The sequence below is a fragment of the Lodderomyces elongisporus genome, chromosome 5 (genome assembly GCF_030384665.1).
Source record: "Lodderomyces elongisporus chromosome 5, complete sequence".
In the NCBI taxonomy this organism is placed as follows: domain Eukaryota; kingdom Fungi; phylum Ascomycota; class Pichiomycetes; order Serinales; family Debaryomycetaceae; genus Lodderomyces; species Lodderomyces elongisporus.
Genome location: NC_083677.1, coordinates 1,397,553 through 1,421,679, shown reverse-complemented (window position 1 = coordinate 1,421,679; position 24,127 = coordinate 1,397,553). Strand labels below are relative to the sequence as shown.

The 24,127-nt window shown below is 38.1% G+C and overlaps 8 protein-coding genes across 8 annotated transcripts; 4 read left to right on the top strand and 4 right to left on the bottom strand. All coding sequences in view use genetic code 12, as the record gives it.

Moving 5' to 3' along the window:
* Positions 1-225: 225 nt before the first annotated feature.
* Positions 226-684, top strand: PVL30_004392 (uncharacterized protein; the record flags this gene model as incomplete). Its single annotated transcript, XM_001523036.1, has 1 exon — positions 226-684. The coding sequence occupies one exon, from the start codon at positions 226-228 to the stop codon at positions 682-684; it is 459 nt and encodes a 152-aa protein (XP_001523086.1).
* Positions 685-1,392: 708 nt separating this feature from the next.
* Positions 1,393-3,093, bottom strand: PVL30_004391 (uncharacterized protein; the record flags this gene model as incomplete). Its single annotated transcript, XM_001523035.2, has 1 exon — positions 1,393-3,093. One exon carries the CDS (start codon positions 3,091-3,093, stop codon positions 1,393-1,395), a length of 1,701 nt encoding a protein of 566 aa, XP_001523085.2.
* Positions 3,094-7,246: 4,153 nt separating this feature from the next.
* On the top strand, positions 7,247-7,705 carry PVL30_004390 (uncharacterized protein; the record flags this gene model as incomplete). The annotated part of the gene is made up of 1 exon (XM_061119567.1): positions 7,247-7,705. The coding sequence occupies one exon, from the start codon at positions 7,247-7,249 to the stop codon at positions 7,703-7,705; it is 459 nt and encodes a 152-aa protein (XP_060975550.1).
* Positions 7,706-8,413: 708 nt separating this feature from the next.
* PVL30_004389 (uncharacterized protein) lies at positions 8,414-10,114 on the bottom strand (the record flags this gene model as incomplete). The annotated part of the gene is made up of 1 exon (XM_001523033.2): positions 8,414-10,114. The coding sequence occupies one exon, from the start codon at positions 10,112-10,114 to the stop codon at positions 8,414-8,416; it is 1,701 nt and encodes a 566-aa protein (XP_001523083.2).
* A 4,115-nt stretch (positions 10,115-14,229) lies between these two features.
* Positions 14,230-14,688, top strand: PVL30_004388 (uncharacterized protein; the record flags this gene model as incomplete). The annotated part of the gene is made up of 1 exon (XM_061119566.1): positions 14,230-14,688. The coding sequence occupies one exon, from the start codon at positions 14,230-14,232 to the stop codon at positions 14,686-14,688; it is 459 nt and encodes a 152-aa protein (XP_060975549.1).
* Positions 14,689-15,396: 708 nt separating this feature from the next.
* PVL30_004387 (uncharacterized protein) lies at positions 15,397-17,097 on the bottom strand (the record flags this gene model as incomplete). The annotated part of the gene is made up of 1 exon (XM_001523031.2): positions 15,397-17,097. The coding sequence occupies one exon, from the start codon at positions 17,095-17,097 to the stop codon at positions 15,397-15,399; it is 1,701 nt and encodes a 566-aa protein (XP_001523081.2).
* Positions 17,098-21,212: 4,115 nt separating this feature from the next.
* Positions 21,213-21,671, top strand: PVL30_004386 (uncharacterized protein; the record flags this gene model as incomplete). Its single annotated transcript, XM_001523034.1, has 1 exon — positions 21,213-21,671. One exon carries the CDS (start codon positions 21,213-21,215, stop codon positions 21,669-21,671), a length of 459 nt encoding a protein of 152 aa, XP_001523084.1.
* Positions 21,672-22,379: 708 nt separating this feature from the next.
* On the bottom strand, positions 22,380-24,080 carry PVL30_004385 (uncharacterized protein; the record flags this gene model as incomplete). The annotated part of the gene is made up of 1 exon (XM_061119565.1): positions 22,380-24,080. The coding sequence occupies one exon, from the start codon at positions 24,078-24,080 to the stop codon at positions 22,380-22,382; it is 1,701 nt and encodes a 566-aa protein (XP_060975548.1).
* Positions 24,081-24,127: the final 47 nt, after the last annotated feature.

Below are 24,127 nucleotides of genomic sequence, written 5' to 3'. Positions count from 1 at the left end.
AAAAAAAAAAAAAACTATATAAACAATTCAGTTTTGCTTCCAATCAAAATATTTTTTTTATAAGTCTTTTTCTTCAAAAGTCCAAGGTTTAAGATTACAAGTTTTACCAATTCCAGAATCATACGGCAATTGGTTTTTCTTTTTGTTTTCTTTTTGTTTTCTTTTTTGTCTTTTTTGTCTTTTTTGCTCAAATATCTACTTTGCATCAATAATCAATAGTTCATCATGAAGTTTGTACAATTGTTTTTTGCAATTGCGACTCTTTTTGCTACGTTGAATGCAATCTTTTTTGGTTACCCCAACAAAACTGATGGAAGTATAATTTTTGGTTTGCATGACAAAAGAGAAGAGGCAAAACCAGTGCCACTTCCAAAGAGGGAAATCAAAACAGGAACTGCCTCGTATAGATATGGAACAGGCAAGAGAGACACGTACCCATTACCAGCATGGATCCCGCTTGAATACTTGGATGGTGTTGTCAACTCGTACCTCAACCACACCATCCCAAGAGGGAAAGCTGGTTTCGATAAGGTTTTGGAAATATTGCACATTAATGCAACCTTGGCTTCTGAGCTTTACTTATTCCCAAACCAAACGGCAATAGCCTGGGCCGGCGAAGTGGCGATTATTCGTGCTATCGAAAGAGAATACGCGGAAACCCATCCAGCGCCTAAACCATTCTAGGGTAGGTTTGTTTGTTAAAGAGATGTGGGCTATTACAAGGGGGGCGTTTTTTCTTTTTTTTCTGTTTTATGTTTTTTCTTTTTTTCCTTTTTTCTTTTTTTCCTTTTTTTCCTTTTTTTCTTTTCTTATATCCATCATTCAAGGTGAATTTATAGATTTAGTACCTTAATGCCATGTTTTGTTGATAAAATATTTTTCATATCCTAAATTTCGCTGTTTATCTATTTCTTGTTTGACCAAGGAGAAGTGTATAAAGTAACTTGAAAAATAAGCTCACTAGGGATTTTAAAAAATCTAGTTACAGTCCAAAAGAAGAGGGGTGCTGGGTTAATTTGCCGAGATGTTGCAATTACACAAAATGGTTTTCAAAAGTTTATCAAGTTAGATCACGTGAGGGTAAGATGGTATATACTATTGAGCAATTTCAAAACTATACTTCTAATCATTGAGAACCGTATTCTCTTTGAAACTTATTCGCAACCCCACAACAAAGAAACATCTATTTTTATTATTATTATCATTATTATTATTATATATATAAGCAAACAGATAAAATCACACTTTCAAATGGATGTGTGTCCTATGATGTACATCCACATGCACAGCCACCCACTTGTGATGGCACAATTGCACAAGTGCAAAAATTGCTCAATAGCACACAAGAATTGAAAACAAAAAAAAAATTTAGTAAACGTAAAGTATAGAGACTCACTCGCTGCTACTGATGGCTGCATCTCTTGTATACTCTTCTGCATCATCGTCGATCTCACTCTCCAGCGCTTTCTCTTCATCTACCCCGTTTTGTTTCCTCCTTTTCTTCTCGTCCGATGCCACAGTAAAGTTTTTTAATATAAACTCATCCGCCACATCTCCATCCAATCGATCTAGCTCTTCGCGTGGTATAAACAACGGCCAGATCCATTTGGCGCAAAATGCAAGAAATAATAGAACACCAGGGAATCCGACTGCCGCAATGGTCAAGGTAATTACAAACTCTGCAACACCACCTATGACTTCGAGTACAACGTATATGTAAAACCATTTCTTCGTAGGTAAAGCATGGATATCTCTGAAAAGCTGGGGACAATTGGGATCGTTTTCAATATAATGCTTATCCAAGAAAATGTATCTAATTCTATTAGTGACGATATTGCCGTGAAGTCCCGAGATCGCCATGATGAAGAAAAGACCCGAAAGAACTGCTTGAGGGACAAGCCCCAAGATTACTAGAAACGGCCGCGACATCATCACAAAGGTCATTATTCCTTGCACTGTATTGGTGACTCTTTGTTCCACCACCGAAAGCTTCTTTCCGCTATGGTCATAAACAACCAAAGAGTCAGTGTGAAGTGGTGCTTGCGGGATAAGACCATTTGGTGGAGGGATACCCATAATTCCAGCAAACCCTGTTGTGAGTCCAAGTAAGAGGAAATCCCAATGGAACGATGCTGGTTTCTTGAGTGGGTACTCCTTGGACTGGCACATCAATGATGATACATTGTGGTCAAAGTAAAAAAGAAAAGTAAGGAGAATGGCAAATGGAATGGCAAGAAACACGTCTCCAACCTCAATGTTTTCGCCCGGCCAGAAATGAATAAACCATCCGTGTGGTCGTATATCGCCATGTTCAGTTGGCTGAAACGATTTGGTTATTGGTAATCGAGCAAGCTCTGTATCGTTCAATTTCCCACCAAAATGGATGAACCCGGTAAAGAAAATCACCGATGCAACTACTCCATAATCGACAAATACTTTTCTGACCCAGGGACGAAAGTAGTGGAGATAATTTCCAAATGTGGTTGATCCTACACCACAAATGATCATACACAAAGCAATCATGACCGAGCAGTATCCACTTGCCAAGTTAACATCGTCAAACTGGTTCAGCAAGATCTGGATCCCCTTTTGGATATAGACCAAGTTGATAAAGAACCCAAATATATCACACGAGTAAAGACTAATGATTCTCATCCAGGAGATGTAGTTCCCTACTGCAATTATAATATGGAAAACCATACTCCATAAATATATCCAACACATAAATGGAAAATATGGAGTCCCTCGTGGGGTCATTAGCTCGTACACGGTGTAACTAAAGATTGAGATGGGACCAGTAACGCCCACGATGCACAAAGGCTGGCCCGAGAACAATCCAAATACAACTCCACCAAATGCACTGGACATGAGAACCTCATTCACTCCATAGGCATTATTGGTCTTATCGAACATATCCTGGGCAAATGCGATTGCTGGAAGCAAGTTGGCGAAAAAGATGAATGTAGACGAAGGGATGACTCGATAGTTCCACGCATCAGTAAAGTCGGACTTGTAGTACGGGAGTCTGGTTTTGATATCATGATAGATACCATACCCAAAATAGTTGAAATGCTTAAACGATAGCCTCTTCATCATGAAAACAAAGCAGTGTGGCTCCAGATTTTTGATTTTTTTTCTTTTTTTTGCTAATGTCTTACTTATGGGCTGGTGTAGAATAAACTACTTGTCCACTTCAACTTTCTTTCAAGTAGATAAGATATGTGGGAGGGGAGGAGCGGGAATGCAAAATTAAATATATATACAGAAAAAAAAAACAAAGGAAAGAAGGAAAGAAGATTGTCACAGTGCGACACACACTGGACGCTCTGTGCCCTCGTTTCCGCTAAGTGACACACTGGACGCTCTGTGCCCTCGTTTCCGCTAAGTGAATATTTGGAGAATATTGCACGACATGGGAAACTTGAAACTTCAAACGAGATGAGTTTATATAAATAGGAACGAGAAGTGGTAAAATTAACTTATCACTATTATATAGAAATATCGGTAAAATATAGATTTTATACGGTCAACTACATTGAACACAAATCACTAGGTGAACGTGCAGAGTGTATACTCTCACGATTCTCCTTACTAGTGACTTTGTATGAGACAATTTACTCTCTTAACTTATGAGCATTGAGACCTTTATAGGTGCGATCATTGACAATTACACTTAGTTGGAATATAGCCTATCAAGTCACGAACTCAAACCGCTGGTATCGGTGAGCTACCAGCTCAAACCGATGCTCAGCAGTCGTACACTTGTTACTTGTGACAGTGCTATGCGACAGAATGGCGACCAGAGTGAGGACCTCAAATCCTTGCAAATCATGTTATTTGAATGATTTGATATGGTTACCTAATATTTCAAGTAATTGATACATTGGTTGAGGCTACTGTTAAGCAGTATTGTCGACCAGGATATTGAATGATCATGACATTTCAATACCTTGGCATTTCAACATTTGGTCAATATCATTTATGAGAAGGACCTGTGGAAGAGTAAATCTCCTATCCACGAATTAATAGCTTCACTATTGTGAACTACAGTTTAAAGGAGGAGCTACTCCTCATTGGAGAACTATGCGAGTTTAGTCCAATGGAACATAATGCATCGTAGTCATCGGGACGTATCCGAGACTACACCAGAAAATATCAAATAGCGTATACTGTCAACACTTTATGATGGAATATTCACCCATCAGTTGACAAAGGGCGAAGGTTGTAGACGTTAGACAGAGTGCAACTATAGACCGAATAGAGTCGTGTCTGCTGACTTGGCTATAGTTTGAAGGCTGTACGTGTGATAGGCATGGCGTTGAAACGAGTACCGAAGATTGCACGGGTATAAGTGGCTACCCTCAATTGGTGCAAAGATCGAGGAAAGTATTTTTAGGATAATGACCACATCCCTAATTTGGGTTTATATCATTTTTTTAAAAAAGACTTATTACATTCTAGAAGGTAAATAAGCACCGTTAAAGCAGCGTTTAAGAAATCATCATTACTGTCTACGGACTCATCTGAGTATGATGGTAGCAGACTAAACAAACTACACGGGTTATCGGTGAGGTAGAATTACACCAGATAAAAACGGCGGAGATGGTAACTACCGAGGGAAAGACTAAATTGCATCTCGCAAGAAAGACTTTATAGCATCTTGAGAGAAAGACAAAATTGCATCCCGAAAGAAGCAACCAATTATTATTATGAAACCTCAGTGTTTCGGGTGAGAAGATACACCTTTCAAAAAACGACGGAGAAGGTAACTACCGTGGGACAGAAGCCCAAAGGAACAACCAACAAATTTTATGAAACCTCAGTGTTTCGACGGAGAAGGTAACTACCGTGGGACAGAATCCCAAAGGAACAACCAACTTATTTTATGAAACCTCAGTGTTTCTACAGGACGTTCAATTATTAGAATATTGGAGATGCTGACTTTCCGTTTTTAGTAGTAGGGGAGTTTTTAACCGAAGTCTTGATATTTTGTCGACGAATTCCGAACAAACAGACCCAGGCGCGCGGCTAGTTGATGGTGAAATGCTTTTTACTTTACCCAATGTATTGTCGACGTCGACTCGTAACCCGCACGGCGTGAAAGATAATTATATCCCAACAATAACTGAACAAAACCCGCAATATTTGGTTTTTGGATTTGAAGGTATTCATTTGCTACAAACGTTGATGAGAACATTTCCCTTTTTATTCAATAGAATTTCAGGAAATTGTCGAAACCTTTTGTTGCCGCTTCGCTCACTTTTAATAGGTAAGCCTTTGCTTTGCAGGGGGGGAGGCCACAACGGTTATCATCATACTGTACAGTTATCTTACCTCAAATCAATATTTTTCCAAAGTACAACTGAAATTAGGCCGTATCTTTCATCTGACTTTGAAGGGGGGAAGATGTCACAGTGCGACACACACTGGACGCTCTGTGCCCTCGTTTCCGCTAAGTGAATATTTGGAGAATATTGCACGACATGGGAAACTTGAAACTTCAAACGAGATGAGTTTATATAAATAGGAACGAGAAGTGGTAAAATTAACTTATCACTATTATATAGAAATATCGGTTAAATACATAATTTAGACGGTCAACTACATTGAACACAAATCACTAGGTGAACGTGCAGAGTGTATACTCTCACGATTCTCCTTACTAGTGACTTTGTATGAGACAATTTACTCTCTTAACTTATGAGCATTGAGACCTTTATAGGTGCGATCATTGACAATTACACTTAGTTGGAATATAGCCTATCAAGTCACGAACTCAAACCGCTGGTATCGGTGAGCTACCAGCTCAAACCGATGCTCAGCAGTCGTACACTTGTTACTTGTGACAGTGCTATGCGACATCATGGCTCGAAACCTTTCCATTCGTTGCTTGCATTTTCTTTTCTTTATTTTACCAGGTTGCCTTTGTTTTATTATGAATAGTATATTATAGTCGACTGGTTTCTAGTATAATATTCTTCTTAACATTGATAATCATTAACAATAACTATCAACAATAGTTCCTAACAATAACTATCAACAATAATCATTAACATTAGCAGCAACACCCAAGAGAAAAAAAATGTGGAAACTATGAAAATTATTCATTAGGAAAGCAAAATTTTCAGCTGAGCCTATCAGCACAATGCATGAATATCAAAGGGAAGTTATTTTTTTAAATCATTAAATTCTGAGCGTTGGAAATTCAGCCCGTTTTGGTTTTTGTCTTAAAGCCACGGCAATACCAAAGGGAACAAATATATCCTTGGTCTCTGAAACTTTGGAATTCAGAAGCTCTTGAAATTGTTGACAGAATTGAAAAGCGAGTGATAAACCTAATTGATTTCCCATAAGACCATCACAAATCACTGTTTTAATTAACCGAAAACTAAAAAGAAGGAAAAAAAAAAAAAGAACAAAGAAAGAAAGAATTAAAATGTCGATCAATAACGTGCCAGACTAATTACACTGTGGATGTGTTTTAATCCTTTTACACAAAAAAAATTCTAACCGTTCTTTCGATCCATTATGAGATAGTGTCAATTAAAAGCTGTTGTCTGAATTTCTCAAAATTTTATATACACACAGCTGTTTTTGCAAGGTTTTCAACCCCCTGATAAACAACTTTGTCGCTAAACGAAAGAAGTACATTTTCGTTTGCACATGTTATGAACACAGAGCTTATTGTTTCAAAAGCAAAAATGAAAAGCCCATATAACCAAGTATAAGAAAATTGAGAATAAGAATAAGAATCAAAATAAGTGGAAATTTGCGGTATTAACGTAGGTGAAGAACAAACCATTGCAGCACTCTGCTTGCTTAAGAAATTATCCGCCTTTCGTCTCACCTCCCTTTCTTCTTTCCTCCCCTCCTCTTCTATTCCTCCACCCTTTCTTGCTTTTTTTTTGCCCTTTCTTTATTGTTATAATGCTAATCTTTGGGCAATGGGCATCTTTTACTATGTTACAATGGCTTAAAACACTGCCTTTTTTTTGGCTTCTGTCCGAATTGACAGATTACCAAAAAAAAAAAAAACTATATAAACAATTCAGTTTTGCTTCCAATCAAAATATTTTTTTTATAAGTCTTTTTCTTCAAAAGTCCAAGGTTTAAGATTACAAGTTTTACCAATTCCAGAATCATACGGCAATTGGTTTTTCTTTTTGTTTTCTTTTTGTTTTCTTTTTTGTCTTTTTTGTCTTTTTTGCTCAAATATCTACTTTGCATCAATAATCAATAGTTCATCATGAAGTTTGTACAATTGTTTTTTGCAATTGCGACTCTTTTTGCTACGTTGAATGCAATCTTTTTTGGTTACCCCAACAAAACTGATGGAAGTATAATTTTTGGTTTGCATGACAAAAGAGAAGAGGCAAAACCAGTGCCACTTCCAAAGAGGGAAATCAAAACAGGAACTGCCTCGTATAGATATGGAACAGGCAAGAGAGACACGTACCCATTACCAGCATGGATCCCGCTTGAATACTTGGATGGTGTTGTCAACTCGTACCTCAACCACACCATCCCAAGAGGGAAAGCTGGTTTCGATAAGGTTTTGGAAATATTGCACATTAATGCAACCTTGGCTTCTGAGCTTTACTTATTCCCAAACCAAACGGCAATAGCCTGGGCCGGCGAAGTGGCGATTATTCGTGCTATCGAAAGAGAATACGCGGAAACCCATCCAGCGCCTAAACCATTCTAGGGTAGGTTTGTTTGTTAAAGAGATGTGGGCTATTACAAGGGGGGCGTTTTTTCTTTTTTTTCTGTTTTATGTTTTTTCTTTTTTTCCTTTTTTCTTTTTTTCCTTTTTTTCCTTTTTTTCTTTTCTTATATCCATCATTCAAGGTGAATTTATAGATTTAGTACCTTAATGCCATGTTTTGTTGATAAAATATTTTTCATATCCTAAATTTCGCTGTTTATCTATTTCTTGTTTGACCAAGGAGAAGTGTATAAAGTAACTTGAAAAATAAGCTCACTAGGGATTTTAAAAAATCTAGTTACAGTCCAAAAGAAGAGGGGTGCTGGGTTAATTTGCCGAGATGTTGCAATTACACAAAATGGTTTTCAAAAGTTTATCAAGTTAGATCACGTGAGGGTAAGATGGTATATACTATTGAGCAATTTCAAAACTATACTTCTAATCATTGAGAACCGTATTCTCTTTGAAACTTATTCGCAACCCCACAACAAAGAAACATCTATTTTTATTATTATTATCATTATTATTATTATATATATAAGCAAACAGATAAAATCACACTTTCAAATGGATGTGTGTCCTATGATGTACATCCACATGCACAGCCACCCACTTGTGATGGCACAATTGCACAAGTGCAAAAATTGCTCAATAGCACACAAGAATTGAAAACAAAAAAAAAATTTAGTAAACGTAAAGTATAGAGACTCACTCGCTGCTACTGATGGCTGCATCTCTTGTATACTCTTCTGCATCATCGTCGATCTCACTCTCCAGCGCTTTCTCTTCATCTACCCCGTTTTGTTTCCTCCTTTTCTTCTCGTCCGATGCCACAGTAAAGTTTTTTAATATAAACTCATCCGCCACATCTCCATCCAATCGATCTAGCTCTTCGCGTGGTATAAACAACGGCCAGATCCATTTGGCGCAAAATGCAAGAAATAATAGAACACCAGGGAATCCGACTGCCGCAATGGTCAAGGTAATTACAAACTCTGCAACACCACCTATGACTTCGAGTACAACGTATATGTAAAACCATTTCTTCGTAGGTAAAGCATGGATATCTCTGAAAAGCTGGGGACAATTGGGATCGTTTTCAATATAATGCTTATCCAAGAAAATGTATCTAATTCTATTAGTGACGATATTGCCGTGAAGTCCCGAGATCGCCATGATGAAGAAAAGACCCGAAAGAACTGCTTGAGGGACAAGCCCCAAGATTACTAGAAACGGCCGCGACATCATCACAAAGGTCATTATTCCTTGCACTGTATTGGTGACTCTTTGTTCCACCACCGAAAGCTTCTTTCCGCTATGGTCATAAACAACCAAAGAGTCAGTGTGAAGTGGTGCTTGCGGGATAAGACCATTTGGTGGAGGGATACCCATAATTCCAGCAAACCCTGTTGTGAGTCCAAGTAAGAGGAAATCCCAATGGAACGATGCTGGTTTCTTGAGTGGGTACTCCTTGGACTGGCACATCAATGATGATACATTGTGGTCAAAGTAAAAAAGAAAAGTAAGGAGAATGGCAAATGGAATGGCAAGAAACACGTCTCCAACCTCAATGTTTTCGCCCGGCCAGAAATGAATAAACCATCCGTGTGGTCGTATATCGCCATGTTCAGTTGGCTGAAACGATTTGGTTATTGGTAATCGAGCAAGCTCTGTATCGTTCAATTTCCCACCAAAATGGATGAACCCGGTAAAGAAAATCACCGATGCAACTACTCCATAATCGACAAATACTTTTCTGACCCAGGGACGAAAGTAGTGGAGATAATTTCCAAATGTGGTTGATCCTACACCACAAATGATCATACACAAAGCAATCATGACCGAGCAGTATCCACTTGCCAAGTTAACATCGTCAAACTGGTTCAGCAAGATCTGGATCCCCTTTTGGATATAGACCAAGTTGATAAAGAACCCAAATATATCACACGAGTAAAGACTAATGATTCTCATCCAGGAGATGTAGTTCCCTACTGCAATTATAATATGGAAAACCATACTCCATAAATATATCCAACACATAAATGGAAAATATGGAGTCCCTCGTGGGGTCATTAGCTCGTACACGGTGTAACTAAAGATTGAGATGGGACCAGTAACGCCCACGATGCACAAAGGCTGGCCCGAGAACAATCCAAATACAACTCCACCAAATGCACTGGACATGAGAACCTCATTCACTCCATAGGCATTATTGGTCTTATCGAACATATCCTGGGCAAATGCGATTGCTGGAAGCAAGTTGGCGAAAAAGATGAATGTAGACGAAGGGATGACTCGATAGTTCCACGCATCAGTAAAGTCGGACTTGTAGTACGGGAGTCTGGTTTTGATATCATGATAGATACCATACCCAAAATAGTTGAAATGCTTAAACGATAGCCTCTTCATCATGAAAACAAAGCAGTGTGGCTCCAGATTTTTGATTTTTTTTCTTTTTTTTGCTAATGTCTTACTTATGGGCTGGTGTAGAATAAACTACTTGTCCACTTCAACTTTCTTTCAAGTAGATAAGATATGTGGGAGGGGAGGAGCGGGAATGCAAAATTAAATATATATACAGAAAAAAAAAACAAAGGAAAGAAGGAAAGAAGATTGTCACAGTGCGACACACACTGGACGCTCTGTGCCCTCGTTTCCGCTAAGTGAATATTTGGAGAATATTGCACGACATGGGAAACTTGAAACTTCAAACGAGATGAGTTTATATAAATAGGAACGAGAAGTGGTAAAATTAACTTATCACTATTATATAGAAATATCGGTAAAATATAGATTTTATACGGTCAACTACATTGAACACAAATCACTAGGTGAACGTGCAGAGTGTATACTCTCACGATTCTCCTTACTAGTGACTTTGTATGAGACAATTTACTCTCTTAACTTATGAGCATTGAGACCTTTATAGGTGCGATCATTGACAATTACACTTAGTTGGAATATAGCCTATCAAGTCACGAACTCAAACCGCTGGTATCGGTGAGCTACCAGCTCAAACCGATGCTCAGCAGTCGTACACTTGTTACTTGTGACAGTGCTATGCGACAGAATGGCGACCAGAGTGAGGACCTCAAATCCTTGCAAATCATGTTATTTGAATGATTTGATATGGTTACCTAATATTTCAAGTAATTGATACATTGGTTGAGGCTACTGTTAAGCAGTATTGTCGACCAGGATATTGAATGATCATGACATTTCAATACCTTGGCATTTCAACATTTGGTCAATATCATTTATGAGAAGGACCTGTGGAAGAGTAAATCTCCTATCCACGAATTAATAGCTTCACTATTGTGAACTACAGTTTAAAGGAGGAGCTACTCCTCATTGGAGAACTATGCGAGTTTAGTCCAATGGAACATAATGCATCGTAGTCATCGGGACGTATCCGAGACTACACCAGAAAATATCAAATAGCGTATACTGTCAACACTTTATGATGGAATATTCACCCATCAGTTGACAAAGGGCGAAGGTTGTAGACGTTAGACAGAGTGCAACTATAGACCGAATAGAGTCGTGTCTGCTGACTTGGCTATAGTTTGAAGGCTGTACGTGTGATAGGCATGGCGTTGAAACGAGTACCGAAGATTGCACGGGTATAAGTGGCTACCCTCAATTGGTGCAAAGATCGAGGAAAGTATTTTTAGGATAATGACCACATCCCTAATTTGGGTTTATATCATTTTTTTAAAAAAGACTTATTACATTCTAGAAGGTAAATAAGCACCGTTAAAGCAGCGTTTAAGAAATCATCATTACTGTCTACGGACTCATCTGAGTATGATGGTAGCAGACTAAACAAACTACACGGGTTATCGGTGAGGTAGAATTACACCAGATAAAAACGGCGGAGATGGTAACTACCGAGGGAAAGACTAAATTGCATCTCGCAAGAAAGACTTTATAGCATCTTGAGAGAAAGACAAAATTGCATCCCGAAAGAAGCAACCAATTATTATTATGAAACCTCAGTGTTTCGGGTGAGAAGATACACCTTTCAAAAAACGACGGAGAAGGTAACTACCGTGGGACAGAAGCCCAAAGGAACAACCAACAAATTTTATGAAACCTCAGTGTTTCGACGGAGAAGGTAACTACCGTGGGACAGAATCCCAAAGGAACAACCAACTTATTTTATGAAACCTCAGTGTTTCTACAGGACGTTCAATTATTAGAATATTGGAGATGCTGACTTTCCGTTTTTAGTAGTAGGGGAGTTTTTAACCGAAGTCTTGATATTTTGTCGACGAATTCCGAACAAACAGACCCAGGCGCGCGGCTAGTTGATGGTGAAATGCTTTTTACTTTACCCAATGTATTGTCGACGTCGACTCGTAACCCGCACGGCGTGAAAGATAATTATATCCCAACAATAACTGAACAAAACCCGCAATATTTGGTTTTTGGATTTGAAGGTATTCATTTGCTACAAACGTTGATGAGAACATTTCCCTTTTTATTCAATAGAATTTCAGGAAATTGTCGAAACCTTTTGTTGCCGCTTCGCTCACTTTTAATAGGTAAGCCTTTGCTTTGCAGGGGGGGAGGCCACAACGGTTATCATCATACTGTACAGTTATCTTACCTCAAATCAATATTTTTCCAAAGTACAACTGAAATTAGGCCGTATCTTTCATCTGACTTTGAAGGGGGGAAGATGTCACAGTGCGACACACACTGGACGCTCTGTGCCCTCGTTTCCGCTAAGTGAATATTTGGAGAATATTGCACGACATGGGAAACTTGAAACTTCAAACGAGATGAGTTTATATAAATAGGAACGAGAAGTGGTAAAATTAACTTATCACTATTATATAGAAATATCGGTTAAATACATAATTTAGACGGTCAACTACATTGAACACAAATCACTAGGTGAACGTGCGGAGTGTATACTCTCACGATTCTCCTTACTAGTGACTTTGTATGAGACAATTTACTCTCTTAACTTATGAGCATTGAGACCTTTATAGGTGCGATCATTGACAATTACACTTAGTTGGAATATAGCCTATCAAGTCACGAACTCAAACCGCTGGTATCGGTGAGCTACCAGCTCAAACCGATGCTCAGCAGTCGTACACTTGTTACTTGTGACAGTGCTATGCGACATCATGGCTCGAAACCTTTCCATTCGTTGCTTGCATTTTCTTTTCTTTATTTTACCAGGTTGCCTTTGTTTTATTATGAATAGTATATTATAGTCGACTGGTTTCTAGTATAATATTCTTCTTAACATTGATAATCATTAACAATAACTATCAACAATAGTTCCTAACAATAACTATCAACAATAATCATTAACATTAGCAGCAACACCCAAGAGAAAAAAAATGTGGAAACTATGAAAATTATTCATTAGGAAAGCAAAATTTTCAGCTGAGCCTATCAGCACAATGCATGAATATCAAAGGGAAGTTATTTTTTTAAATCATTAAATTCTGAGCGTTGGAAATTCAGCCCGTTTTGGTTTTTGTCTTAAAGCCACGGCAATACCAAAGGGAACAAATATATCCTTGGTCTCTGAAACTTTGGAATTCAGAAGCTCTTGAAATTGTTGACAGAATTGAAAAGCGAGTGATAAACCTAATTGATTTCCCATAAGACCATCACAAATCACTGTTTTAATTAACCGAAAACTAAAAAGAAGGAAAAAAAAAAAAAGAACAAAGAAAGAAAGAATTAAAATGTCGATCAATAACGTGCCAGACTAATTACACTGTGGATGTGTTTTAATCCTTTTACACAAAAAAAATTCTAACCGTTCTTTCGATCCATTATGAGATAGTGTCAATTAAAAGCTGTTGTCTGAATTTCTCAAAATTTTATATACACACAGCTGTTTTTGCAAGGTTTTCAACCCCCTGATAAACAACTTTGTCGCTAAACGAAAGAAGTACATTTTCGTTTGCACATGTTATGAACACAGAGCTTATTGTTTCAAAAGCAAAAATGAAAAGCCCATATAACCAAGTATAAGAAAATTGAGAATAAGAATAAGAATCAAAATAAGTGGAAATTTGCGGTATTAACGTAGGTGAAGAACAAACCATTGCAGCACTCTGCTTGCTTAAGAAATTATCCGCCTTTCGTCTCACCTCCCTTTCTTCTTTCCTCCCCTCCTCTTCTATTCCTCCACCCTTTCTTGCTTTTTTTTTGCCCTTTCTTTATTGTTATAATGCTAATCTTTGGGCAATGGGCATCTTTTACTATGTTACAATGGCTTAAAACACTGCCTTTTTTTTGGCTTCTGTCCGAATTGACAGATTACCAAAAAAAAAAAAAACTATATAAACAATTCAGTTTTGCTTCCAATCAAAATATTTTTTTTATAAGTCTTTTTCTTCAAAAGTCCAAGGTTTAAGATTACAAGTTTTACCAATTCCAGAATCATACGGCAATTGGTTTTTCTTTTTGTTTTCTTTTTGTTTTCTTTTTTGTCTTTTTTGTCTTTTTTGCTCAAATATCTACTTTGCATCAATAATCAATAGTTCATCATGAAGTTTGTACAATTGTTTTTTGCAATTGCGACTCTTTTTGCTACGTTGAATGCAATCTTTTTTGGTTACCCCAACAAAACTGATGGAAGTATAATTTTTGGTTTGCATGACAAAAGAGAAGAGGCAAAACCAGTGCCACTTCCAAAGAGGGAAATCAAAACAGGAACTGCCTCGTATAGATATGGAACAGGCAAGAGAGACACGTACCCATTACCAGCATGGATCCCGCTTGAATACTTGGATGGTGTTGTCAACTCGTACCTCAACCACACCATCCCAAGAGGGAAAGCTGGTTTCGATAAGGTTTTGGAAATATTGCACATTAATGCAACCTTGGCTTCTGAGCTTTACTTATTCCCAAACCAAACGGCAATAGCCTGGGCCGGCGAAGTGGCGATTATTCGTGCTATCGAAAGAGAATACGCGGAAACCCATCCAGCGCCTAAACCATTCTAGGGTAGGTTTGTTTGTTAAAGAGATGTGGGCTATTACAAGGGGGGCGTTTTTTCTTTTTTTTCTGTTTTATGTTTTTTCTTTTTTTCCTTTTTTCTTTTTTTCCTTTTTTTCCTTTTTTTCTTTTCTTATATCCATCATTCAAGGTGAATTTATAGATTTAGTACCTTAATGCCATGTTTTGTTGATAAAATATTTTTCATATCCTAAATTTCGCTGTTTATCTATTTCTTGTTTGACCAAGGAGAAGTGTATAAAGTAACTTGAAAAATAAGCTCACTAGGGATTTTAAAAAATCTAGTTACAGTCCAAAAGAAGAGGGGTGCTGGGTTAATTTGCCGAGATGTTGCAATTACACAAAATGGTTTTCAAAAGTTTATCAAGTTAGATCACGTGAGGGTAAGATGGTATATACTATTGAGCAATTTCAAAACTATACTTCTAATCATTGAGAACCGTATTCTCTTTGAAACTTATTCGCAACCCCACAACAAAGAAACATCTATTTTTATTATTATTATCATTATTATTATTATATATATAAGCAAACAGATAAAATCACACTTTCAAATGGATGTGTGTCCTATGATGTACATCCACATGCACAGCCACCCACTTGTGATGGCACAATTGCACAAGTGCAAAAATTGCTCAATAGCACACAAGAATTGAAAACAAAAAAAAAATTTAGTAAACGTAAAGTATAGAGACTCACTCGCTGCTACTGATGGCTGCATCTCTTGTATACTCTTCTGCATCATCGTCGATCTCACTCTCCAGCGCTTTCTCTTCATCTACCCCGTTTTGTTTCCTCCTTTTCTTCTCGTCCGATGCCACAGTAAAGTTTTTTAATATAAACTCATCCGCCACATCTCCATCCAATCGATCTAGCTCTTCGCGTGGTATAAACAACGGCCAGATCCATTTGGCGCAAAATGCAAGAAATAATAGAACACCAGGGAATCCGACTGCCGCAATGGTCAAGGTAATTACAAACTCTGCAACACCACCTATGACTTCGAGTACAACGTATATGTAAAACCATTTCTTCGTAGGTAAAGCATGGATATCTCTGAAAAGCTGGGGACAATTGGGATCGTTTTCAATATAATGCTTATCCAAGAAAATGTATCTAATTCTATTAGTGACGATATTGCCGTGAAGTCCCGAGATCGCCATGATGAAGAAAAGACCCGAAAGAACTGCTTGAGGGACAAGCCCCAAGATTACTAGAAACGGCCGCGACATCATCACAAAGGTCATTATTCCTTGCACTGTATTGGTGACTCTTTGTTCCACCACCGAAAGCTTCTTTCCGCTATGGTCATAAACAACCAAAGAGTCAGTGTGAAGTGGTGCTTGCGGGATAAGACCATTTGGTGGAGGGATACCCATAATTCCAGCAAACCCTGTTGTGAGTCCAAGTAAGAGGAAATCCCAATGGAACGATGCTGGTTTCTTGAGTGGGTACTCCTTGGACTGGCACATCAATGATGATACATTGTGGTCAAAGTAAAAAAGAAAAGTAAGGAGAATGGCAAATGGAATGGCAAGAAACACGTCTCCAACCTCAATGTTTTCGCCCGGCCAGAAATGAATAAACCATCCGTGTGGTCGTATATCGCCATGTTCAGTTGGCTGAAACGATTTGGTTATTGGTAATCGAGCAAGCTCTGTATCGTTCAATTTCCCACCAAAATGGATGAACCCGGTAAAGAAAATCACCGATGCAACTACTCCATAATCGACAAATACTTTTCTGACCCAGGGACGAAAGTAGTGGAGATAATTTCCAAATGTGGTTGATCCTACACCACAAATGATCATACACAAAGCAATCATGACCGAGCAGTATCCACTTGCCAAGTTAACATCGTCAAACTGGTTCAGCAAGATCTGGATCCCCTTTTGGATATAGACCAAGTTGATAAAGAACCCAAATATATCACACGAGTAAAGACTAATGATTCTCATCCAGGAGATGTAGTTCCCTACTGCAATTATAATATGGAAAACCATACTCCATAAATATATCCAACACATAAATGGAAAATATGGAGTCCCTCGTGGGGTCATTAGCTCGTACACGGTGTAACTAAAGATTGAGATGGGACCAGTAACGCCCACGATGCACAAAGGCTGGCCCGAGAACAATCCAAATACAACTCCACCAAATGCACTGGACATGAGAACCTCATTCACTCCATAGGCATTATTGGTCTTATCGAACATATCCTGGGCAAATGCGATTGCTGGAAGCAAGTTGGCGAAAAAGATGAATGTAGACGAAGGGATGACTCGATAGTTCCACGCATCAGTAAAGTCGGACTTGTAGTACGGGAGTCTGGTTTTGATATCATGATAGATACCATACCCAAAATAGTTGAAATGCTTAAACGATAGCCTCTTCATCATGAAAACAAAGCAGTGTGGCTCCAGATTTTTGATTTTTTTTCTTTTTTTTGCTAATGTCTTACTTATGGGCTGGTGTAGAATAAACTACTTGTCCACTTCAACTTTCTTTCAAGTAGATAAGATATGTGGGAGGGGAGGAGCGGGAATGCAAAATTAAATATATATACAGAAAAAAAAAACAAAGGAAAGAAGGAAAGAAGATTGTCACAGTGCGACACACACTGGACGCTCTGTGCCCTCGTTTCCGCTAAGTGAATATTTGGAGAATATTGCACGACATGGGAAACTTGAAACTTCAAACGAGATGAGTTTATATAAATAGGAACGAGAAGTGGTAAAATTAACTTATCACTATTATATAGAAATATCGGTAAAATATAGATTTTATACGGTCAACTACATTGAACACAAATCACTAGGTGAACGTGCAGAGTGTATACTCTCACGATTCTCCTTACTAGTGACTTTGTATGAGACAATTTACTCTCTTAACTTATGAGCATTGAGACCTTTATAGGTGCGATCATTGACAATTACACTTAGTTGGAATATAGCCTATCAAGTCACGAACTCAAACCGCTGGTATCGGTGAGCTACCAGCTCAAACCGATGCTCAGCAGTCGTACACTTGTTACTTGTGACAGTGCTATGCGACAGAATGGCGACCAGAGTGAGGACCTCAAATCCTTGCAAATCATGTTATTTGAATGATTTGATATGGTTACCTAATATTTCAAGTAATTGATACATTGGTTGAGGCTACTGTTAAGCAGTATTGTCGACCAGGATATTGAATGATCATGACATTTCAATACCTTGGCATTTCAACATTTGGTCAATATCATTTATGAGAAGGACCTGTGGAAGAGTAAATCTCCTATCCACGAATTAATAGCTTCACTATTGTGAACTACAGTTTAAAGGAGGAGCTACTCCTCATTGGAGAACTATGCGAGTTTAGTCCAATGGAACATAATGCATCGTAGTCATCGGGACGTATCCGAGACTACACCAGAAAATATCAAATAGCGTATACTGTCAACACTTTATGATGGAATATTCACCCATCAGTTGACAAAGGGCGAAGGTTGTAGACGTTAGACAGAGTGCAACTATAGACCGAATAGAGTCGTGTCTGCTGACTTGGCTATAGTTTGAAGGCTGTACGTGTGATAGGCATGGCGTTGAAACGAGTACCGAAGATTGCACGGGTATAAGTGGCTACCCTCAATTGGTGCAAAGATCGAGGAAAGTATTTTTAGGATAATGACCACATCCCTAATTTGGGTTTATATCATTTTTTTAAAAAAGACTTATTACATTCTAGAAGGTAAATAAGCACCGTTAAAGCAGCGTTTAAGAAATCATCATTACTGTCTACGGACTCATCTGAGTATGATGGTAGCAGACTAAACAAACTACACGGGTTATCGGTGAGGTAGAATTACACCAGATAAAAACGGCGGAGATGGTAACTACCGAGGGAAAGACTAAATTGCATCTCGCAAGAAAGACTTTATAGCATCTTGAGAGAAAGACAAAATTGCATCCCGAAAGAAGCAACCAATTATTATTATGAAACCTCAGTGTTTCGGGTGAGAAGATACACCTTTCAAAAAACGACGGAGAAGGTAACTACCGTGGGACAGAAGCCCAAAGGAACAACCAACAAATTTTATGAAACCTCAGTGTTTCGACGGAGAAGGTAACTACCGTGGGACAGAATCCCAAAGGAACAACCAACTTATTTTATGAAACCTCAGTGTTTCTACAGGACGTTCAATTATTAGAATATTGGAGATGCTGACTTTCCGTTTTTAGTAGTAGGGGAGTTTTTAACCGAAGTCTTGATATTTTGTCGACGAATTCCGAACAAACAGACCCAGGCGCGCGGCTAGTTGATGGTGAAATGCTTTTTACTTTACCCAATGTATTGTCGACGTCGACTCGTAACCCGCACGGCGTGAAAGATAATTATATCCCAACAATAACTGAACAAAACCCGCAATATTTGGTTTTTGGATTTGAAGGTATTCATTTGCTACAAACGTTGATGAGAACATTTCCCTTTTTATTCAATAGAATTTCAGGAAATTGTCGAAACCTTTTGTTGCCGCTTCGCTCACTTTTAATAGGTAAGCCTTTGCTTTGCAGGGGGGGAGGCCACAACGGTTATCATCATACTGTACAGTTATCTTACCTCAAATCAATATTTTTCCAAAGTACAACTGAAATTAGGCCGTATCTTTCATCTGACTTTGAAGGGGGGAAGATGTCACAGTGCGACACACACTGGACGCTCTGTGCCCTCGTTTCCGCTAAGTGAATATTTGGAGAATATTGCACGACATGGGAAACTTGAAACTTCAAACGAGATGAGTTTATATAAATAGGAACGAGAAGTGGTAAAATTAACTTATCACTATTATATAGAAATATCGGTTAAATACATAATTTAGACGGTCAACTACATTGAACACAAATCACTAGGTGAACGTGCGGAGTGTATACTCTCACGATTCTCCTTACTAGTGACTTTGTATGAGACAATTTACTCTCTTAACTTATGAGCATTGAGACCTTTATAGGTGCGATCATTGACAATTACACTTAGTTGGAATATAGCCTATCAAGTCACGAACTCAAACCGCTGGTATCGGTGAGCTACCAGCTCAAACCGATGCTCAGCAGTCGTACACTTGTTACTTGTGACAGTGCTATGCGACATCATGGCTCGAAACCTTTCCATTCGTTGCTTGCATTTTCTTTTCTTTATTTTACCAGGTTGCCTTTGTTTTATTATGAATAGTATATTATAGTCGACTGGTTTCTAGTATAATATTCTTCTTAACATTGATAATCATTAACAATAACTATCAACAATAGTTCCTAACAATAACTATCAACAATAATCATTAACATTAGCAGCAACACCCAAGAGAAAAAAAATGTGGAAACTATGAAAATTATTCATTAGGAAAGCAAAATTTTCAGCTGAGCCTATCAGCACAATGCATGAATATCAAAGGGAAGTTATTTTTTTAAATCATTAAATTCTGAGCGTTGGAAATTCAGCCCGTTTTGGTTTTTGTCTTAAAGCCACGGCAATACCAAAGGGAACAAATATATCCTTGGTCTCTGAAACTTTGGAATTCAGAAGCTCTTGAAATTGTTGACAGAATTGAAAAGCGAGTGATAAACCTAATTGATTTCCCATAAGACCATCACAAATCACTGTTTTAATTAACCGAAAACTAAAAAGAAGGAAAAAAAAAAAAAGAACAAAGAAAGAAAGAATTAAAATGTCGATCAATAACGTGCCAGACTAATTACACTGTGGATGTGTTTTAATCCTTTTACACAAAAAAAATTCTAACCGTTCTTTCGATCCATTATGAGATAGTGTCAATTAAAAGCTGTTGTCTGAATTTCTCAAAATTTTATATACACACAGCTGTTTTTGCAAGGTTTTCAACCCCCTGATAAACAACTTTGTCGCTAAACGAAAGAAGTACATTTTCGTTTGCACATGTTATGAACACAGAGCTTATTGTTTCAAAAGCAAAAATGAAAAGCCCATATAACCAAGTATAAGAAAATTGAGAATAAGAATAAGAATCAAAATAAGTGGAAATTTGCGGTATTAACGTAGGTGAAGAACAAACCATTGCAGCACTCTGCTTGCTTAAGAAATTATCCGCCTTTCGTCTCACCTCCCTTTCTTCTTTCCTCCCCTCCTCTTCTATTCCTCCACCCTTTCTTGCTTTTTTTTTGCCCTTTCTTTATTGTTATAATGCTAATCTTTGGGCAATGGGCATCTTTTACTATGTTACAATGGCTTAAAACACTGCCTTTTTTTTGGCTTCTGTCCGAATTGACAGATTACCAAAAAAAAAAAAAACTATATAAACAATTCAGTTTTGCTTCCAATCAAAATATTTTTTTTATAAGTCTTTTTCTTCAAAAGTCCAAGGTTTAAGATTACAAGTTTTACCAATTCCAGAATCATACGGCAATTGGTTTTTCTTTTTGTTTTCTTTTTGTTTTCTTTTTTGTCTTTTTTGTCTTTTTTGCTCAAATATCTACTTTGCATCAATAATCAATAGTTCATCATGAAGTTTGTACAATTGTTTTTTGCAATTGCGACTCTTTTTGCTACGTTGAATGCAATCTTTTTTGGTTACCCCAACAAAACTGATGGAAGTATAATTTTTGGTTTGCATGACAAAAGAGAAGAGGCAAAACCAGTGCCACTTCCAAAGAGGGAAATCAAAACAGGAACTGCCTCGTATAGATATGGAACAGGCAAGAGAGACACGTACCCATTACCAGCATGGATCCCGCTTGAATACTTGGATGGTGTTGTCAACTCGTACCTCAACCACACCATCCCAAGAGGGAAAGCTGGTTTCGATAAGGTTTTGGAAATATTGCACATTAATGCAACCTTGGCTTCTGAGCTTTACTTATTCCCAAACCAAACGGCAATAGCCTGGGCCGGCGAAGTGGCGATTATTCGTGCTATCGAAAGAGAATACGCGGAAACCCATCCAGCGCCTAAACCATTCTAGGGTAGGTTTGTTTGTTAAAGAGATGTGGGCTATTACAAGGGGGGCGTTTTTTCTTTTTTTTCTGTTTTATGTTTTTTCTTTTTTTCCTTTTTTCTTTTTTTCCTTTTTTTCCTTTTTTTCTTTTCTTATATCCATCATTCAAGGTGAATTTATAGATTTAGTACCTTAATGCCATGTTTTGTTGATAAAATATTTTTCATATCCTAAATTTCGCTGTTTATCTATTTCTTGTTTGACCAAGGAGAAGTGTATAAAGTAACTTGAAAAATAAGCTCACTAGGGATTTTAAAAAATCTAGTTACAGTCCAAAAGAAGAGGGGTGCTGGGTTAATTTGCCGAGATGTTGCAATTACACAAAATGGTTTTCAAAAGTTTATCAAGTTAGATCACGTGAGGGTAAGATGGTATATACTATTGAGCAATTTCAAAACTATACTTCTAATCATTGAGAACCGTATTCTCTTTGAAACTTATTCGCAACCCCACAACAAAGAAACATCTATTTTTATTATTATTATCATTATTATTATTATATATATAAGCAAACAGATAAAATCACACTTTCAAATGGATGTGTGTCCTATGATGTACATCCACATGCACAGCCACCCACTTGTGATGGCACAATTGCACAAGTGCAAAAATTGCTCAATAGCACACAAGAATTGAAAACAAAAAAAAAATTTAGTAAACGTAAAGTATAGAGACTCACTCGCTGCTACTGATGGCTGCATCTCTTGTATACTCTTCTGCATCATCGTCGATCTCACTCTCCAGCGCTTTCTCTTCATCTACCCCGTTTTGTTTCCTCCTTTTCTTCTCGTCCGATGCCACAGTAAAGTTTTTTAATATAAACTCATCCGCCACATCTCCATCCAATCGATCTAGCTCTTCGCGTGGTATAAACAACGGCCAGATCCATTTGGCGCAAAATGCAAGAAATAATAGAACACCAGGGAATCCGACTGCCGCAATGGTCAAGGTAATTACAAACTCTGCAACACCACCTATGACTTCGAGTACAACGTATATGTAAAACCATTTCTTCGTAGGTAAAGCATGGATATCTCTGAAAAGCTGGGGACAATTGGGATCGTTTTCAATATAATGCTTATCCAAGAAAATGTATCTAATTCTATTAGTGACGATATTGCCGTGAAGTCCCGAGATCGCCATGATGAAGAAAAGACCCGAAAGAACTGCTTGAGGGACAAGCCCCAAGATTACTAGAAACGGCCGCGACATCATCACAAAGGTCATTATTCCTTGCACTGTATTGGTGACTCTTTGTTCCACCACCGAAAGCTTCTTTCCGCTATGGTCATAAACAACCAAAGAGTCAGTGTGAAGTGGTGCTTGCGGGATAAGACCATTTGGTGGAGGGATACCCATAATTCCAGCAAACCCTGTTGTGAGTCCAAGTAAGAGGAAATCCCAATGGAACGATGCTGGTTTCTTGAGTGGGTACTCCTTGGACTGGCACATCAATGATGATACATTGTGGTCAAAGTAAAAAAGAAAAGTAAGGAGAATGGCAAATGGAATGGCAAGAAACACGTCTCCAACCTCAATGTTTTCGCCCGGCCAGAAATGAATAAACCATCCGTGTGGTCGTATATCGCCATGTTCAGTTGGCTGAAACGATTTGGTTATTGGTAATCGAGCAAGCTCTGTATCGTTCAATTTCCCACCAAAATGGATGAACCCGGTAAAGAAAATCACCGATGCAACTACTCCATAATCGACAAATACTTTTCTGACCCAGGGACGAAAGTAGTGGAGATAATTTCCAAATGTGGTTGATCCTACACCACAAATGATCATACACAAAGCAATCATGACCGAGCAGTATCCACTTGCCAAGTTAACATCGTCAAACTGGTTCAGCAAGATCTGGATCCCCTTTTGGATATAGACCAAGTTGATAAAGAACCCAAATATATCACACGAGTAAAGACTAATGATTCTCATCCAGGAGATGTAGTTCCCTACTGCAATTATAATATGGAAAACCATACTCCATAAATATATCCAACACATAAATGGAAAATATGGAGTCCCTCGTGGGGTCATTAGCTCGTACACGGTGTAACTAAAGATTGAGATGGGACCAGTAACGCCCACGATGCACAAAGGCTGGCCCGAGAACAATCCAAATACAACTCCACCAAATGCACTGGACATGAGAACCTCATTCACTCCATAGGCATTATTGGTCTTATCGAACATATCCTGGGCAAATGCGATTGCTGGAAGCAAGTTGGCGAAAAAGATGAATGTAGACGAAGGGATGACTCGATAGTTCCACGCATCAGTAAAGTCGGACTTGTAGTACGGGAGTCTGGTTTTGATATCATGATAGATACCATACCCAAAATAGTTGAAATGCTTAAACGATAGCCTCTTCATCATGAAAACAAAGCAGTGTGGCTCCAGATTTTTGATTTTTTTTCTTT